This window comes from Ornithorhynchus anatinus, chromosome 2, assembly GCF_004115215.2.
Source record: "Ornithorhynchus anatinus isolate Pmale09 chromosome 2, mOrnAna1.pri.v4, whole genome shotgun sequence".
In the NCBI taxonomy this organism is placed as follows: Eukaryota; Metazoa; Chordata; class Mammalia; order Monotremata; family Ornithorhynchidae; genus Ornithorhynchus; species Ornithorhynchus anatinus.
In genome coordinates, this window is record NC_041729.1 from 76,373,218 (window position 1) to 76,387,079 (window position 13,862).

Here is a 13,862-nt window from a genome sequence, read left to right on the forward strand (position 1 = left end):
TTCACCACATAGCATGCAGCATAGCAAGATAATAATAATGATGGTATCCATTAAACGCTTACTATGTGCCAAGCCCTGTGGTAGATACAAGCAAATCAGGTTGAACATAGTCCCTGTCCCATGTGGGGCTCAGTCTTAATCCCCACTTTCCAGATAAGGTAACTGAGGCCCAGAGAAGTGAAGTGACTTACCCAAGGTCATACAGCACACAAGTGGTGGAGCCAGAATCAGAACACATGACTTTCTGATTCCTAGGCCTGTGCTCTATCCACTACACCATGCTGCTTCTCAAAATGAATGAGCAGGGAAGAGAATGGGGCAGGGAGAGTATAGGGATGGAAGGAAGAAGTGCTAGGACTACGGGGGAAAGGGCAAGGTCTATTACCAGACTAACTTCTTGGGCTGGAAGACATGTAGAAAAAGGGGTTGCTGGTTGTCTGTCAAGCTTTCATGATTTTCCATGAATGAGGAAGCAGCCTAAGACCATGTCTTGTCCTTTCAATTTACTGCCTCCATACACTATTTTGCTACAGTGAAAATTGTTTAACAGTACACATATGGTTTTGGTTTCTTAGATCCTAAATAGTGAGTCATGTTTGAAGAAAAAAACCTTTGTTTTATAATAATGGTAATATTTGTGAAGCACTTACTATGTGCCAAGCACTGTTCTAAGTGCTGGGATAGATACAAGGTAATCAGGTTGTCCCACGTGGGGCTCACAGTCTTCATTCCCATTTTACAGATGAGGTCACTGAGGCACGAAGAAGTGAAGTGACTTGCCCAAAGTCACACAGATGACGAGTGGCGGAGCCAGGATTAGAACCCACAACCTCTGACTCCCAAGCCCGTGCTCTTTCCACTAAGCTATGCCATTTCAATTAATTTTATAATTAATAGGTGCTAAACCACAGACTTTCTACAATACCAGCTATGCCTAAGCAGCTTGGTTCTCTCTTGCAGTTTTCTTATGTGAACGTTTATGGTTCCAAAACAATGATTTCTATTGGATCTCTGACACTGGAAAATCTGATTATTTTCAACCATAAAAGGATTTCACTGAGAGGTAATTTATGGAACTAAAATATTTGATTTTTAGACCTCTGCTAATTTTCTTATGAGATAAGATAATGAGGTGAGAACAATTCTCACAGATGTAAATAAAGAGATCATGATATTCAAGGGGGAAAAAGAAATCAAACTTTCTTGCATCACACTTCAAAAGTAAGAATCTGTGTATTATTATGGCAGTCGCCTCAGACCTCTTGATTAACTGGCATCCAGCACTGAAGGCAATCAGACTTTCTATACTAAGTACTAGGAATTTGAGAATGAAAGCTTTAGGAAATGTGAAAAAATACACTGAAATGTAGGGTTAAAAATTTATTTCTTTACTTCCTCAGACAAATTCTGATTCTTAAGTAATTCTGAGGAATGTGCCTCATCTGAATCAGTAGCTTGAGATAAAAAAAAACAAATAAAACAACAGTGGATGCATGTTGAGAAAGTAAGATATACTACCTGGTTATTACCCTGCAAAGGAGAGTAATTCATTCTAGTTTTATTAGTGACAGGATGTTTTATAGTCTTCACTGCCAAGATTCTTATATAAAATGCCCTTAAGGGGGGAGTGCTAAACAATAAATCATTTCTAAAATAAGTTAGAAATGTATTTCCTTTTTTTAAAAAAAAGCACACTCTCCATTTTATTTTTTTTACTCTGACTAAAAAATCAATCAAGCATATTCACTGAGTGCTTACTTTGGGCAGAGCACTGTGCTAAGCACTTGAGTGAATACAATATAAGCAGAGTTGGTAGACACCTTCCCTGCCCACAAGGAGGTTACCGTCTACCAGGGGAGACACACATGAACATACATGTAAATAAATTATGGATAACTGTTGTGGGGCTGCGTTCAGGGAAATAAAGGGTGCAAATCCAAGGAGAACAGAAAGAAGCAAAAGGGAGAGGGAGTAGAGGAAATGAGAGCTTAGTAGGGGAAAGCCTCTTGAAGGAGATGTGATTTTAATAAGACTTTGAAGGTGGGGAGAGTGATGGTCTGTCAGACATGAAGGAGGAGGGAGTTCCAGGACAGCGGTAGGACGTAGGCTAGGGGTTAGCAGAGAGATAGATGAGACAGAGGTAGAGTGAATAGGCTGGCAATAGAAGAGCAAAGTATATGGGCTGGGTTGTAGTATTAAATCAGTGAGTTAAGACAGAAGGGGGCCAGGTAATTGACAAGGTGATTAAAGACTACAGAAAGGAGTTCCTGTTGGATGTGGAGGTGTATGGGCAACCACTGGAGGTTCTTGAGAATTGGGGAAACATAGACTGAACAGTTTCCTACAAAAACGATCCAGGCAGCAGAATGAACCATGGATTGGATTGGAGAGAGCCAAGAGGTAAGGAGGTCAGCAAGGAGACTGATGGAGTAATCAAGGTGGAATAGGGTAAGTGCTTGGATCAACATGGCAGCAGTTTCAGTGGAGAGGAAAGGTCAGATTTTAGCTATGTGGTGGAAGTAGAATGGGCAGGATCTGGTGACAGATGGAATATTTTGTACTAAATGGACAGGATCCGATGACAGACTGAATATTTGGGGTCGAATGAGAGGGATGAGTTGAGGATATCACCAAAGTTACGGGCTTGTGAGGCAGGGAGAATGGTGGTGCTGTCTACAGTGATGGGAATGTCAGAGAAAGTCAGTGATGGGTGGGAAGATGAGGAGTTCTTGTTTTGGATGTGTTAAATTTGAGGTGTCAGCAGGACATCCAAGTAGAGATGTCCTGAAGACATGAGGAAATACGAGAATGAAGGGAAGGAGAAAGATCAGGGATGGAGAGGTAGATTTGGGAATCATCTGCATACAGGTGGTAGTTGAAGCCATGGAGTGAATGAGTTCTCCAAGGGAGTAGGTGTAAACGGAGAATAGAAGGGGCCCCAGAACTGAGCCCTGAGGGACTCCCACAGTTAGGGTATGGGAGGCAGAGGATGAGCCCGCAAAAGAGACTGTGAATGAGCAAGCAGAGAGATAGGAAGAGAATCAGGAGAGGACAATGTCAGCGAAGCCAAAATTGGACAATGTTTCTAGGAGAAGGGGGTAGTCCACAGTGTCAAAGACAGCTGAGAGATTGAGAAAGATTAGTATGGGGTAGAGGTTGCTGGATTTGGCAAGAAGGAGATCTTTGAAAGGGCAGCTTCCGTGAAGTGACGGGGGCAGAAGTCGAATTGGAGAGAGTCAAGAAGAGAACTGGAGGAGAGGAAGTGGAAGCAGCGGGTGTTGACAACTCACTCAAGAAGTTTGGAGAGGAAGTTTAGGAGAAGGTGATATGCTGGAGGGAGCTGTGGGGTCAAGGGAGAGGTTTTTTTTTTTTTAAGGTTAGGGAATACATGAACAAATTTGAAAGCAGTGGGGAAGAAAGCAATGGAGAGTGAACAGTTGAAGATGATGGTCAGGAGGGAAGAAAATGAAAAGAAAAAAGAAACTGAAGTCAGTGGTTCCCAGCCAACATTCCCCATGCACACCAGAGTGAGTTGACAGTCCTGAGCACTTATTTATTGTGCTGACATACTCCCATACATTTTCCCAAGACTATCCATGAGCATCTTTTTTATTTCCAGGCATACTTCACTGGCAGACATGCCCACCCCTTTCCCTCCGGGCCTGGAATGAAGTGACGCTGGAGCGTTTCTCTAGACCACTCCTCATGTTTGCCCAAACTGCAAGAAACAGTGGGAAGGAATCGTTTTCTAAAAGATGTGGGGAGTTAAAGCAAAAATGATATGAAATTTTATTCTTTTTCTTTCTTTTAATAACAGCTTTTAATTTTTAGTCCTATCTTATATCTTGAAATTGCATTCTAGGTAATAGAATCACTACTGGATGTAAGCACCCTAAAGAATTAATTCAATATAATTCAGATTTCCTCTTGTAATTTCTGGGAGCACAGCAGTTTGTACTGGGGAACTGCAGAGAAATGGAATTACACCACTCCCGTGTGCTCTGTCCACAGCCAAACTAATGCTCTCCTGCAGCTGAAGAACCTCCATTGGTTGCCCATCCACCTCCACATCAAAAAGGAACTCCTTACCATCGGCTGTAAAGCACTCATTCAGTTCACCCCCTCTTATTTTATCTCGCTGATTTCCTACTGCATCCCAGCCCTCACACTTCTCTCCTCTAATAGCCACCGACCCCTTGCCCATGTTCTCCCTTGGGCCTGGAACTCCTTCCTCCCGTCTCTACAGTGTGACCTAGTGGAAAGAGCATGGACCTGGGAATCAGAAGATCTGGGTTCTAATCCTTACTCCACCACTTACTTGTTCTTTTACTTTGAGTTAAGTCACTTAGCTTCTCTGTATTTCAGTTTCCTCAGTCTGCTTTCCTGTTCTCCCTCCTATTTAGACTGTGAGCCGCCGTATGGGACAGGGATCGTTTCTCATCTGTATCTACCCCAGCATTTAGAAGAGTGCTTGGCAAATAGTAAACACTTAACAAATACCAGGTAATAATAAGAAAAAATCCTTGTCCTCCTTGGCTCAGGCTCTGTGGCAGAGAGGTGAGGCCTGGGGTGCTTTTACTGAGCAAAGAGCCTGTCCTGTCGCAGGATGTCCTTGGGCTGCTGTGACAGTTTTCTCCCCTTCCTGCTCCTTCTCCTTCCCCTTCCCCGGCTCCATACCGTGATCTGGTCCACACCGTGGTTGGGGTTGAGCTTCACGGTGGTGGGGGGAGATTCAAGCCTCGCGTTGTCACTCCTGTGGCCCGAGCTGCTGAAGCCACTCCCAGTCCCTCGTCCCTTCTTGTCTGCGGTGCCCACCAAGGGCCTGAGCTGCCGTCACTTCAGAGCACCTCCGCGATGTTCAGCAGGGACATCCGTGCCCACGGGCAATGACTCCTGCCCCCTACCAGTCCTGGGGCCCTGCTCCGCTGTCCGACAGGCTCCGGTGGTCCAGATACACCGGTCCCTTCCCTCACACACCCTGACACCGCAGGCCCCCAGTCTCAGTCCTGGAGTGCAGCCTAGGGTGGCTTCTTATGGGCACCGATCTTACCGATCTGTCATACTGTACTTTCCCGAGAACTCTATACAGTGCTCGGCACACGGGAAGGACTCAAAAACCACCACTGATTAATTGATTGAGTGAATCAGCAGGTTAATTCCTGTAACCAGGCTCAGGCTTAGGCAGCTTCAGGAGGCAATTGAGAGTGCTTGATGTGCATAGAACGGTGCATAGGAAAAAGCGGGAGCAAGGAGGTTGGTGAGCAAATCCCAGAGAATACCGGGGGCGCACTCTTCCATTTCTGGCTCTGGACACACCCTCAAATGGCATCTTTTTTTAAACAGTTACCTATGTCACTGGCACTATAATAATAATAATGTTGGTAGTTGTTAAGCGCTTACTATGTGCAGAGCACTGTTCTAAGCACTGGGGGAGATACAGGGGAATCAGGTTGCCCCACATGAGGCTCACAGTTAATCCCCAATTGACAGATGAGGTAACTGAGGCACAAAGAAGTTAAGTGACTTGGCCACAGTCACACAGCTGACAAGTGGCAGAGCCGGTGCAGGTGTAGATGTAGAGGTAACCGGTGCTCTGCACACAGTAAGTGCTCAATAAATACGATCGATTGATTGACCCAATCCCCATCCCACAAGGGGGTCACAATCTAAGATGGAGGAAGAGCAGGTATTAAAGCCCTATTTGGGGGAGCAAGCAGCCCCAGCTGCTCTTCCATGAAGAGGGACAGCATCATAGTTTTGTGTGAAGGAGTAGAGCATGGGAGCACTCCTCACCCCCTTCACAGAGAAGCAAAGGAACACTCTGACATCTCTAAGCAGTTGTACGATGACCCAATCACCCTCTTCAAGAGATGGAGAATTGAGCCCCATAGGAGTGAAACAAAATGCAGCAGAAAACCATATTAACCCACAAATATGAAAACCAACTTTGCTTGTATCCACCCCAGTACTTAGTACAGTGCTTGGCACATAGGAAATGCTTAACAAATACCACTATTATTATTTCTTTTGGACTAGGTGCCTACTCCACAAGAACGACGGGAAGCTCGTCCCCTCAGTTTTCTAAGCTAGACTCCCACACTTGCTCATCCCAGGTGTCTGACAAGGCTTGAGAGTTTCCAGTCAGGGCTGAAGAGATCAAAAATAGTGGCTTTATGACATTAACTCTTTGAAATCACCCCCTTCTCAAAAGAAAAATTTGGCACCTCTGTGATATGATAGTGGTTTTAATCTCACATGCCATTTTAGGCGAGTATAGTGCTCTGGCCAGAGTAGGTACCAGTAAATACAACTGATTGACAGAATGACAGAGCTGCAGAAAATGGCTTATATCCCTTTGCTCCTTTCCTCTTTGTCCACTTTTTTTTGTGATGCCCTCACTTATTCCCATTATTCAATCCCACCTCTGAGCCACACAGTACTTATGTACGTAACCGTAGTTTTATTTATACTAACGTCTGGCTCTCCCTCTAGACTCTAAGCTCGTTATGGGCAGGGAATGTGTCAGTTATATTGTTATATTGGACTCTCCCTAGTGCTTAGTACAGTGTTCTGCACATAGTAAGCACTCAGTAAATATAATTGACTGACTGACTATACAGCAATACAGTCACTAAATGTTTCCTAATATCTGATTTTTAACTGCTCCATATCTGTAAAGTAGTAAAAAAAATTAAAGACATCTAGAAGAATTAGTGTAATATTATGGAATGACAATGGCAGAATGATAATCAATCAGTGGTATTCATTGAGCACTTACTATATGCAGTGTACTATTCTAAGCATTTGGGAGAATACAACAGAGCCGCCAGGCATATTTACTGCCCACAATGAGCTTATAGTCTACAGGGGGAGACAGGCATTAATATAAATGTTTTATACCATATAATTGAAAAATATGATAAAAAACATTGCAATATTTCAAAGACGAAGAGCACTTTTCAAGTCTATTTTTCCAGGAAACATCAAAACTAGGATAAAGAGAATTTCTTTTTGTTTTTTCCTATGTGTATATGAGTTTCCTAGAAGGGCATTTTTGACACAGACAAGATACCATTTCTTGTGCTACCTTCCTCTGTAGGCTGTGGGCCATGGTCTTGCTTTCAATAACTGCACTGCTTTCTAATCGGACCAGCTGTTCTGCACGAGCGAGAAATGCATCCAGTCGCATGTCAAAGCCAAGTTCGGCAGCCACCTGGTCCAGTTTCATCTTCTCAGAGAGCTGATCCATAAATCGGAGATACTAAACCCAAGAACAAAAGTGAAGACAGGAAATGGGAGTCAATGGATGGATAGCCTTACCAGAACCACATCCTTCCTGTTCTCAAATTGATAGGTCACTAAAGCATTTTTCATTTTGTAATGGTTAAAATATATGTAATATACCCAAAATAAAAACCTGCAAAGTAACTTCAATATAAAATGAACTAGAAAAATGGGAAGAGGTTCAATGAAAGGAACGTCTATTCTTTTCTAGCCTAAAGACAAAACTGTGTAAGAACCAAACTTTTATCAAGGATCCATGGATTCTTTTGCTTTGAATGACATCCCCGCCCCCCCCCCCCCCCCCCCCCCCGAGCTGCTCTGAGATTTTCCTCCAGCTGTTAGTCAGTGAACACAATCTTCGCTGAATTAAAACATTTAGAAGTGCTGCCTTGCAAAATGCCTGCCTGTATTCTGAGGATGTCCAGGTCCCTTAGAGAAGTGAGTGTTCCCTCATCAGTCTGTGCTTCATTTCAGTCTTTAGGAAGTCTGCCGAATTGATGCCTCTCTCCTATATGTTTTGGAGGTCTTGTGGGGTATTCGTTCATTCAATCGTATTTACTGAGTGCTTACTGTGTGCAGAGCACTGTACTAAACGCTTGAAAAGTACAATTCGGCAACAGAGACAATCCCCACCCAACAATGGACTTACGGTCTATAAGGGAGGGAGATAGAAAACAAAACAAGTAGACAGGCATCAATAGCATCAATATAAATAAATAGAATTATAGATATACACACATCATTAATAAAGTAAATAGAATAATAAATATGTACATATATACACAAGTGCCGTGGGGTGGGGAGGGGGGTAGAGCAGAGGGAGGGAGACAGGATGATGGGGAGGGGAGGAGGAGCAGAGGGAAAGAGAGGGCTCAGTCTGGGAAGGCCTCCTGGAGAAGGTGAGCTCTCAGTAGGGCTTTAAGCGGGGGAAGTGCGCTAGTTTGGCGGATGTGAGGAGGGAGGGCATTCCAGGCCAGAGGTAGGACGTGGGCCAGGGGTCAACAGTGGGACAGGAGAGAAGGAGGGACCGTGGGGAGGTGAGCGGCAGAGAAGCGGAGTGTACGAGTTGGGCTGTAGAAGGAGAGAAGGGAGGTGAGGTAGGAGGGGGCAAGGTGATGGAGAGCTTTGAAGCCAAGAGTGAGGAGTTTTTGTTTCATGCAAAGGTTGATAGGCAACCACTGGAGGTTTTTGAGGAGGGGAGTGACATGCCCAGAGCGTTTCTGTAGAAAGATAATCCAGGAAGCAGAGTGAAGTATAGACTGAAGTGGGCACTATTTCCGGTGAAATCCTCCAACTTAAATGAGGTACACCCCAAAATTCCATGTGTGTACTGAGCCATCGTTTGAGAAGCAGCATGGTGTAGTGGACAGACCATGGGCCTGGGAGTCAGAAGGTCATGGATTCTAATCCCAGCTCTACCACTTTGTCTGCGGTGTGACTGATATCTGTAATTTTATTTATTTGTATTGATGCCTGACTCCCCTCCTCTAGACTGTAAGCTCATGTGAGTAGGGAGTGTCACTGTTTATTGTTGTATTGTACTTTCCCAACAGTCGATTAGACTGTAAAATGTGAGTAGGGAGTGTCACTGTATATTGTTGTAGTGTACTTTCCCAACAGTCGATTAGACTGTAAACCCGTCAAAGGGCAGGGACTGTCTCTATCTGTTGCCGATTTGTACATTCCAAGTGCTTAGAACGGTGCTCTGCACATAGTATGCGCTCAATAAATACTATTGAATGAATGAACTGCTTAGTTCAGTGTTCTGCACACAGTAACTCTGCCACTTGTCAGCTGAGTGACTGTGGACAAGTCACTTAACTTCTCTGTGCCTCAGTTCCCTCATCTGTAAAAATGGGAATTTAGACTGTGAGCCTCACGTGGGACAACCTGCTTACCCTGTATCTACCCCAGCGCTCAGAACAGTGCTCTGCACATAGTAAGCGCTTAACAAATACCAACATTAGTAGTAGTAGTAGTAAGCACTCAATAAATATCATTGAATCCATGAATGAATGAATGATCTGTATCTTTGAGTGAGAATTACAGATCAGTTGTATTTGTGGGTTGTTTCTTTGGGCATATATAGACAAATAACTGGTGGTTTATTCGTGTTATTTTTAACCACTTGAAACTACTTTGTGTGCTGGAAAATTTTGTATCAATAATAGTTAATATCAAGCAGGAAATTTTCCCCATCCAGATCACTGGCAGGACACAAAATATCAGGACCACATAGGAACTCTGGCTTACCTTAAATCCATCCAAGTTGGGGATCCATGCCCCAAATAGCAATAGAGAGGAGTACAGCAGGCTTTATTAATGATGACCTAGATTTTTCAATACTAGAAGAGCAATATGACCAAGTGGAGAAAACATGGACCTGGGAGTCAGAGGCCCTGAATTCTAATCACAGCTTTGCCAACTGCCTGCTGTGTGACCTTGGGCATGCTGCTTAGCTTTTCTTGCTTCAGTTTCCTCATCTGTAAAATGGGAATTCAGTATCTGTTGCTGCTCCTATTCAGACTGTGAGCCCCCTTTGCTGGACAGGAACTGTTTCTGACCTGATTATCTTGTATCTACTACGGCACTTAGCACAGCTTGACATATAATAAGGACTTAACCAATACCATAATTATAATTACTGAGATGCACTCATTCAATAGTATTTATTGAGCGCTTACTCTGTGCAGAGCACTGTACTAAGTGTTTGGACCGTACAATTCGGCATCAGATGGAGACAAGCCCTGCCCAATAACGGGCTCGCAGTCTAAACATACAAAAGAGCTAATTTGGAAGCGTTGATGATTGGAATTTGCCAGTAACTAGCCTTTAAGTACTTCCTGACCAATCAATTGTATTTTTTGATCACTAAATGTGTGCATCGCACTGTACTAAATGCTTGGCAAGTACAAAATAACAAACTTGGTAGACCCAGTCCCTGCCCACACCCCCAAACCACCATGGCTCCTCCTTCTCCCACTGCCACTATGGCTCTTCTTCTGTTCTTTTTACATTTCTCTAGACTGTAAGCTCATTTGAGCAGGGAATGTGTCTACCAACTCTGTTGTATTGTATTCTCTCTGCACATAGTAAGCGCTTAATAAATATCACTGATGGATTGATTTTTCCGCTTCTCTTCCCCCTCCTGTATTTCCTTGCAATACTGAGATGGTTTCTACTCTTGACGCTTTGCTGGAGACGCAAAGCCAGCCTACTTCTCTGACCACTTAAGTGCCGCATAAAGGAAACTGACACAAGAACAGAAGTCATCGCAATATTAGAAGTGGTAATAGTAACAGGACAGCAGAAGAAGAGGAAAAAGAAGAGGAAAGGGAAACAGAAGCCTTTGGGAGGAACAGGAACTGCAACAGCAGAAACAGAAAAAGAGGAAGTAGATGAAAAGGAAGAACACAGGAGAGGAAAAGCCATGGCAGTAGCAAGGGCAGAACAGAAGGAACTATGGCAGCTTTGGAAAGGAGGGTAGGAGAGACATCAGCAGCAGTAATATATTGGCATACAGTTAGTGCTCTATTTACCTTTCAGCAGTAAGTCAGTCCATCAGTAAATAGCATTTATTGACCATTTACTGCACGCAGAGCACTTGGGAGAGTACAATAGGATAATAACACAGATATATTCCCTGACCACAACAAGCTTACAGTCGGGGGTGGGTGGGCCGGGATTAATATTGCCAACTTTTCCATTTTTGGACCTGCTGACAATAGTAATTTGTCAACAACTTGAAATTAGTCACTTCCTTTTTAAGCCATTTCTTTATCAGATCCTATTAGCAAATCCTAAATCAACCGCTCTCTAGTGGAGCTGAAATCATTAAGGCTAATGATTTAATAATGATTAAATAATCATTAAATCATTACAACATGCAATTTTTTGAAAGTGACGCCAGTTTTTCCCCTCACAGACTCGACATTCAGGTGCCTCTACCATAATTATTCTCCCTCAATTATTTTAGAATCCTGTAAATTAGTTTTTCATAACTTGTCAGCTGTGTGACTGCGGGCAAGTCACTCAACTTCTCTGTGCCTCAGTTACCTCATCTGTAAAATGGGAATTAACTGTGACCCTCACGTGGGACACCCTGATTACCCTGTATCTACCCCAGCGCTTAGAACAGTGCTCTGCACATAGTAAGCGCTTAACAAATACCAACATTATTATTATTATTATTATAACACCTCTGTGCCTCAATTACCTCATCTGTAAAATGGAGATTCAATACCTGTTCTCCCTCCTGTTAAGACTGTGAGTCCCCTATGTCTGATGTGACGACAATAATAATAATAATTCTGGTATTTGTTAAGTGCTTACTATGTGCTATGCACTGTTCTAAGATGTAGGATAGATACAAGTTAATCAGATTGGACACATTTCCTGTCCCACATAGGGCTCACTCTCTTAAACCCCATTTTAAAGATGAGATACCAGAGACACAGATAAATTAAGTGACTTGGCCAAGGTCACACAGCTGATATGTGGCAGAGCTGGGATTAGAACCCTGGTCCTTCTGATTCCCAGCCCTGTGCTCTATCCACTAAGCTATGCTGCTTCTTGACCTGATCATCCTACATCTTCCCCAGCTCTAAGAACAGTGTTGGGCACAAAGTGCATGGCTTAGTGGATAGAGCATGGGCCTGGGAGTCAGAAGGACTTGGTTTCTATTCACATCTCCACCACTTGCCTGCTGTGTGATCATGGGCAAGTCACTTCACTTCTCTGGATCTCAATTCCCTCATCTGTAAAATGGGGATTAAGAATGTGAGCCCCATATGGGACAGGGCCTGAGTCCATCCTGATTAACTAATAATAATAATAATGTCGGTATTTGTTAAGCGCTTACTATGTGCAGAGCACTGTTCTAAGCACTGGGGTAGGTACAGGGTAATCAATGAGCCATGTGAGGCTCACACTTAATCCCCATTTTACAGATGAGGGAACTGAGGCACAGAGAAGTTAAGTGACTTGCCCCCAGTCACACAGCTGACAAGTAGCAGAGCCGGGATTCGAACTCATGACCTCTGACTCCCAAGCTCGGGCTCTTTCCACTGAGCCACGCTGCTTCTCTTAGTATCCACACCAGCACTTAGACCAGGTACCACAAATAGTAGTAGTAGTAGTAAGAAGAAGAAGAATGATAATAACAAATACCACAATTATCATTATAACTCTGCTGAATCTACATTAAAGGACTTTAGGTCCACTACATTTTTTACCTTTCATTTTGTTGAACCCTCCTCACTTCTCAGGACAAAGCACCATGTCCCTGATGATGGAGAGGGGACTACAAGCTTCCCCTATCTCTTTGCCAATCCGGCCATTCCTAATTCTTGAAATGACACTTCATTTGAAGTGTGAATCAGAGGAAAGGCCTTGCTGGTCCGATGCTCCTGATTCACCCTCACCCTAAGTGTATGCATCTCAAGCCAGAGCTTTGGATTCTGAGTCTCTGTCAAGCCCCACTGTCCCAAGGAGAGCGAGGGAAGAGAAGGGGGATGAGAAGGGAGGATACTTCTATTTCCCAAGTATTACCGGGGCATATAATCACGACAGTACCATACCCAGCGCCCAACAGAGGGTTGGGAACTCTAGAAACTTCACGTTCCAGCTACGCAGCCCAAAATGGAGTCCTGTCACAATGCATAAAGGAGCATTCGAGCCCAGGCTACACAGTAGCAGAATCAGCCCCACCTTCCCCAACCCCAGCTAATCACCACCATCACCTGGACAAGTAGTTGAACACACAGTTCCTGGCCATGATGTAAGCCTTAAACCTCCTTAGGACTCAGAGGATAATCCCATGTTTTAAAGTGTCCAGTTTTCTGCTTGAGGATGGGGAGAGCAAGGCTCAGTGAAAATCCAGAACCCAAAAGCAATGTCTTCAGATTTCTGTATGATCTGACTCATTCAATCCATCAATTGTACTTATTGAGCGCTTATTGTGTGCAGAGCACTGTACTTAGCACTAGGGAGAGTAATAATAATAATAATGTTGGTATTTGTTAAGCGCTTACTATGTGCCGAGCACTGTTCTAAGCGCTGGGGTAGATAAAGGGTAATCAGGTTGTCCCACGTGAGGCTTACAGTTAATCCTCATTTTACCGATGAGGGAACTGAGGCACAGAGAAGTTAAGTGACTTGCCCACAGTCACACAGCTGACAAGTGGCAGAGCCGGGATTCAAACCCATGACCTGTGACTCCCAAGCCTGGGCTCTTTCCACTGAGCCACACTGCTCCTCTACAAAGTACAATATAACAGAGCTGGTAGACATGTTCCCTGCTCCCACCAAGCTTAAAATCTAGAGGGGGAGATTCTTTGTCCTCAGACTTACTTGGGCTGTGAGTCCCACATGGGACAGGGACTGTGTCCAACGTGATTAACTTGTATCAAACCTCACTGCTTAGAACAGTGCTTGACACACAGTGACCACTTACAATAACAATGACAATAATAATACAATAAGCTAAAATGAAGACCCAGTTTCCGAGAACAGGTTACATTACCTTTAGGCAAAGTCTTATCTTGCGAAAGACATTTCTACCAATTGAAATACAAACT

The 13,862-nt window shown here is 43.8% G+C and overlaps 1 protein-coding gene across 2 annotated transcripts in view; it reads right to left on the reverse strand.

Moving 5' to 3' along the window:
* Positions 1 to 13,862, reverse strand: part of CCDC170 (coiled-coil domain containing 170) — a 67,856-nt gene that overhangs the window by 11,356 nt on the left and 42,638 nt on the right. For both annotated transcript variants that reach the window (XM_039911147.1, XM_029057451.2), the window contains exon 8: positions 7,088 to 7,261. In XM_039911147.1, the coding sequence (XP_039767081.1) occupies positions 7,088 to 7,261 (174 nt within the window). The remainder of the gene's footprint in view (positions 1 to 7,087; positions 7,262 to 13,862) is intronic.